The 6,000-nt window shown below is 51.9% G+C and overlaps 1 protein-coding gene across 4 annotated transcripts in view; it reads right to left on the bottom strand.

Moving 5' to 3' along the window:
• GATA4 (GATA binding protein 4) overlaps positions 1-6,000 on the bottom strand; it is an 84,710-nt gene continuing 78,710 nt past the window's right edge. For all 4 annotated transcript variants that reach the window (XM_066278949.1, XM_066278960.1, XM_066278938.1 and 1 more), the window contains exons 4-7: positions 5,569-5,694; positions 3,484-3,571; positions 2,907-3,052; positions 1-1,851 (exon numbers count right to left, since the gene is read on the bottom strand). In XM_066278949.1, coding sequence (XP_066135046.1) covers positions 1,669-1,851; positions 2,907-3,052; positions 3,484-3,571; positions 5,569-5,694 — 543 coding nt within the window. In that variant the 3' untranslated portion in view covers positions 1-1,668. The remainder of the gene's footprint in view (positions 1,852-2,906; positions 3,053-3,483; positions 3,572-5,568; positions 5,695-6,000) is intronic.

Here is a 6,000-nt window from a genome sequence, read left to right as displayed (position 1 = left end):
GACGAGTACAGATAAATTTATTAGTTAAATACTGATTTTACAGCCATTTCACCTTAAGACAATGTTAACAGGTTTGTGGTTAGGGAAGGCATATGGGGGTGGCCTTCATGAAGGAAAGCAATGTAAATGATGATTAAAACATAATCTTGGTTTAGAGATATTCTCTACTACAGCCTGTAGGATTTTTTTTTTTTTGAGGGAGGATGGGTGTTTCAGGGTAGGATGTAGTAAGGCCACAGTCTGCGACAGCTCTGTTGATAAGGACGACACGGGAGAGTCCATGAGCCTCAGTGTCACAGGCAGAAATAGCAACATGGAGATGAGAAAAAGGCCAATTCTAGACAGGCAGAGACCTGGAGACCCCTTCTGGCCCAACGGTCTTCTCTTAAGGTCATTGTCTTTCTTTCCATGAGTTTTGTTTCATTGTGTTTGCTTTTAATTTTTGTTGCAAAATCCCTACCTTTTCACCTCTTGGGCAACAGAGTTCTGCTGGAGAGAGGAGGCGGGTGCGGGCAGCCCGCACCCCGTGGCTGCACCTGGTCTGCTGTCTGGCCTGGATGCACATCTCTGCAGGACATGAGCGGTGTCAGCAAGACCAGATGGAGCGCGAGGCGTCGGCATCGATGGAAGACCCGGCCCTCATGCAATGCAGGGTCCAGCCCCCACCGTGTCCAACAGACGGCTTCTCTAAGTGGGTCTCAAGTATCAGATGAGCATCAGTCCAACTTGCTTTAGCAGCAGAACCTTTTTGTTCTCACTCAGGACCCCCCATGCGGGATGGGGTGGAAGGATTCTGAAGGGGAGGGGGGTGCTGCTGTTTAGATACACTGCTGAGCTCCTGTTCTGCCGAGGGAGGGACACATTCAACTTGAAGGCAGGCCGAATCACTCGGAGCAGCAGAAGGGGCTTTATTTTCAGAGGCCTTGGGGTGAAGAGTGGGAGCGAGGGAATGAGGCTGTGAGCGCTGGGGAGGGGGTTGGGAGGGAGGCCCGTGGGGGAGGCGAAGTTGCCAAGTTGCGATTTCCCCGAAGCCATGCTGCAGGGTGGGTGAGTGGCCTCTCCTCCGTCTCCCCACCGGGTGCGCGCAGGAACTCGAGCACTTCCCCAGCATGTCTGGAGTCAAGATTCAATATCGTGGGGTGAGGGGTGTGCTGAGCCTCAGGGGAGTGTTGGGTGTTGGGCAGGGGCAGGAGCTGCCTGGCGGGGCCTGTCACATCCAAAGGCACATCAGAAGCCCTGGCTCAGGCTGGAGCAGGGGTCTCAGCACCCTGCCCCTCTCTGCACCCTCAGATCCCCAGTGCTGGGAACGCCATGGTCAAACTGCCACCTTAGGCCACAGTGATGGAAAGGTAGAGAAGGACATCTCATCTCTTGTTGGGGTGGAGTGGGGCAGAAAAATGAGAAAGAAGTCTTAAGTGTGTTTTAGGGATGGGCGATGCTTCCAGATCAGTCTGGGCTCTTCCCAGCCCCCTATCTTGAACAGGTATCTGATAGGATCCAGCACCTACGTCCCCTAAGAAATCGTCGACTCTTCAAGTTTCTTCCCAGTTGTTGTTCTGGAGTCAGTCACTCCCAGACGGAGCAGCCGGCCGCTGGCGCAGAGCCTGACCTCTGCTGCGCTCCCAGTCCCAAGTCTACACGGGAATCTGAGGTGGGCGGGAGGTGACATTATGCAGTGATTATGTCCCCGTGACTGTCAGCCAAGGCCAGGCTGTTCCAAGGGTCCTGCTTGGAGCTGGCTTGCGGTGACTGGCTGACAGAAGATGCGTAGCCTTGTGGAGAGAGCTTCAGGGCCGAGAGGACTGGGTGGATGGAGGGCCCGTGGCCAGACATCGCACTGACCGAGAACGTCTGAAAGCAAACAGTGCAAGATGACGTGCGTTGACTGAGTCCTGAGGGCTGGGGGGTGGGGTGGGGGGGGCAGTCTGGGCTGAAGAGGGGAAGCCTCATTACATAGATGTTCCCAGGCTGGCTCTCACCCCCAGGAGAAAAATCAGAGGAGTGGACCAAAGGCAGGAGTGGACAAGGGCAGGACAAGGGACCCAGAAGCACTTCTGTTCTCTACCCCTGTGCTATGGGATGCAAAAGGTCTGTGTGATTTGTCAGCTGCTTCTGTGATATGTCCCCATGGGTTTGTGACTATTCTGGTTTTTCTGAAGGCTCTGATAATTACATGAGAAATCTGCCACAATCTCATCACCATCAGATTTTCACTTTCAAACAGTAGCATCCTTCCCACTCAGAAAGGATTTCTGGCTCTTCTGGTCCTATAGAACCAGCTGCTCTTCACCCAGACAGTAACAAGCGGGTTAGGCCCCGGACTCCCGCAAGTATGGGTAAGAGAGCAGAGTTAATGGGAGACTGAGACCAGAAACATCCTGATCCCAAATGAGAGGAGCCACAAGGGAAGGGGGGAGAGGAGCAGGGATGCCGTCATATCCAAAAGAGGAGAATGAGGGGACTGCTGGTCCATCTTCTAGGCACAAGGAGGAGGTTGGGACCTGCAACTGGCCCTCATTAAAATGACATCCTGCCTGTGACCTCCTCACCAACCCCAATCCACCCACCTTGCCCTCTGCAGTTCCCACGCCTCTGCCCATGCCAGGAGGTCCTCCTCCTCTCCTTCCTCCTATTGAAGGCTACCCATCCTTCAAGGCTGAGGTCAAATACCCCTCTCTTAGGAGACAGCGCAGCTGCCAAACACTGTGTCGCCTAGTTGTGTGTCCGAATCACTGTAGCTGATCGCATGTACTGATATAATCCTCATGCAGACAGTTCCCAGCCTGGTGGGGGGGCGAGGTGGACGGCACCTCCCTCGGCCACAGGCTCCGGTGCTGGCCTGGTCACCTGGTACTCTGGCAGCTCCTCCCCCATGGACAGTCCTGCTCCCCCGCCCAGGGGCGCACCTGGGACATGGAGCTGCTGTGGCCGTAGTGGGATGACAGCCCTGGCTCTGTCTTGATGGGGCGCATCTCCTCACTGCTGCTGGCGGCCACGGTGCTGGAGCTGCTGGAAATGCTGGTGGGAGGGAGGCTCTCACCGCCCGAGGGACCTGGCGCAAGGCAGAGTCAGGATACCGAGGTCAGAGGCAGGGACAAAGGCAGGCCATTCTTTGAGACAGACAGCCAGGGTCCTTCATCAGTGGAGGGCAATGGTTCCCAGAATGAGATTTCCAAGGGAACTTTTTTGAAATGATAGGCGCATCACCCTGTATCCCAACCCCTTGAGGCCACATGTGTTTCAAGATTCAAAACTTTTTTTGATTTTAATAAGGGTGTATATACTATACATTATAGAATGCCTCCAGTAAGGAAGGTCTGGCACAACACCCATATGTAAATACATTAATAACTACAGCAAAATATGTGAATGTCCATACATGGGGCAAATAAAAACTATACATAGTTGGTGTCTGAACACATTCTCACACACTCCCAGAGCTACAGGCTTGTTCGTGTGATTACACACAGCTCTTCTACTCACCTGCTGGTGCCTTAGATTTATTAAGGTTCTTGGGCTTCCGTTTTCTGGTTTGAATCCCTTCTTTCCGCATTGCAAGAGGCCTGGGAACCTAGGGGATCACAAGTCAACATATATGGTTTTCCACTTGAACACGATCAGCTTCAGTACACACACACACACACACCCACACACCCACACACACACACCGGGAAGGCAACATCTAAGCCATCCCTCTACCCTCTATACTGCAACTAAATAAATCAGCCCCTGGAACTCCTGCTGAGAGAGAAATCAAATGTATTGAGTACATGCTACACACGGGGTATTACACTAGACCCTGTAGACAATAGTGCAGGACACAGTTCCTTCCCGCCAGAGGCTCAGTTTAGCAGGAATGACAGACAAATAGATCATAAGCAGACTCAGAGGCAATGTGGGAGAACTCTGTCCTGGGCTGGGGAGGAAGGAAAGTGGCACATGAGCACATCAAGGAAGGCTTCACTGAAGAGGTGACGTCTGAGTGTAGGAGTCGTGCAGACAGCGGCAGGTATGTCAGGCAGCAGGAACACTGTATGCCAAAACCTTCCATTTACCAGCCTCGTCAGGACACCATGAGAGTGAGAAGGCAGTGCTCTTCTTAGTAATTATGCCAAGAAAATAGGCAGAAACTGGGACAGCCCTGCTGAGTCAAGATGTAGAGTCACTATGCTTAGAGCAGCTCCTCACTGGACTGAATCTGACGGGAGCCAATGGTGGTGTTTCCATGGGAGCAGCAAGAGATTATGCTGTAGACTGATTGGCGGCCAGGTTCTGAGCTACACTGTCTGTGGGCAATACTTTTGTCCCATCTGACTTCTCATCCACAAGCAGTGACTGCCAGGTGTCATGCTCTTGGATATTCACAGAGGCCTAAACAAGTGGCTGGGGAACAAGCCTACATCTTTCTAGTATTTTAAAATACTGTGCCTTCCCTATATCTGGTTTCTTTTAGCCCCTGGCCTATGCTTGTCTCCCATGTGGGACTAATAACGGCCAAACCTGCAAATACTGAAAGAAAAGCAATCACTACTCCAGAGACCTCAACCTAGAATAGTTAGAAGTGCACCAACGCACATGAACGTGAACTTGCCTTCTAGTCCACTGAGAGTCAGATGAGACAGCACTCCTGCCTTTGGGGAGAAGTGTGCCCAGGCCCTCTTAAAGCCCATCCTGACTTTGGGAGAATCTTGATCTCATCTTTATCCCTACCCCCCTCAGTACTTAAAAAAAAAAAAAGTGGTGCAAAGATACACATAACAAAATCTACCATCTTAACCATCGTTAACTGTACAGTTCAGCAGTGTAAGTCACGCTGTTGGGCAGCCATCCCCACCTTCCATCTCCAGAACACTTTTCATCTTGCAAAACTGGGACTCTGTACTCACTAAATAACTCCTCACTGCCCTTGCCCCAAAGTCCCTGGCAACCAGCATTATACTTTCTGTCTCTGAACTTGATCGGCTTTGTTGTATATCATACTTCCATCTACAGAGACTACTTCTGAGTCTCCTCATCTGTAAAATGGGAATTAGACTTATATGATGTTAAAGATGAAGTGACCAGCAGTATTTCTGCTATGATATGAAGTCTGTGTCCCCCCAAAATTCATGTTGGAAACCTCCCCCAAGGTGATGGTATTAGGAGGTGGGGCCTTTGGGCGATGATTAGGTCATGAGGGTGGAGCCTTCATGAATGGGATTAGTGCCCTCGTAAAAGAGTCCCAAGAGTTCCCTCATGCTCTGTGCCATGTGAGCATGCTAGGGAAAGTCTGTGACCTGGAAGACGGCCCTCACTCAGCTGTGCTGGTGTCCTGATCAACTTCCAGCCTCCAGACCGTGAGAAAGAAACTTCCATTTAGAAGTCACCTGGCCTATGGTATTCTGTTGGAACTGCCAGAATGGACTAACACATGCTGTGAGATCCCTTCCCATATCCAATTATCTTTGTTAAGAAGGAGGAATACATATAGCCTGAAGGGAGGAAGATGAGTGAGCACTGAGTGATGGGTGTGAAGGGTCGTGGATGCTGGTCAAGGTGGCCGTCCTGCATGGGGGTGGGACTACTTACGCCATGGAGCTTCATGTACAGGCCGCAGGCATTGCACACGGGCTCACCCTCGGCGTTACGGCGCCACAGCGTGGTGGTGGTAGTCTGGCAGTTGGCACAGGAGAGGCCCACTCGGCGGGAAGCGGACTGCAATACAGGAGACAAACCCTTCAAGTCCAGGTAGAAGGCAGATGCTGCTGCTTCTGCCTCACAGCGAGTGATGCAGGGCTGGGCCCTCCCTAAATGGGTGATGGGAGTAGGCCATAATAATTTAATTTTGTGTGTGCTGGTTGTGTATCTCAGAACCTTGGTGTGTCTCTCAGACCAGCCTCTGTGCCAGGGTCTCCCTGTACCCGAGCCACTCCTGGGACAGGGTGGGGGTGGGGGAAACGTCTGCCCTGGGCGAAGAAGACTGAATCCTAGTCCTAACTCTGGCTTTCGAGGTATCAGTAG

The sequence above is a fragment of the Saccopteryx bilineata genome, chromosome 1 (genome assembly GCF_036850765.1).
Source record: "Saccopteryx bilineata isolate mSacBil1 chromosome 1, mSacBil1_pri_phased_curated, whole genome shotgun sequence".
Taxonomy (NCBI): Eukaryota; Metazoa; Chordata; class Mammalia; order Chiroptera; family Emballonuridae; genus Saccopteryx; species Saccopteryx bilineata.
Note: the sequence above shows the minus strand (reverse complement) of the source record. Positions and strands in the feature narration are given on the sequence as shown.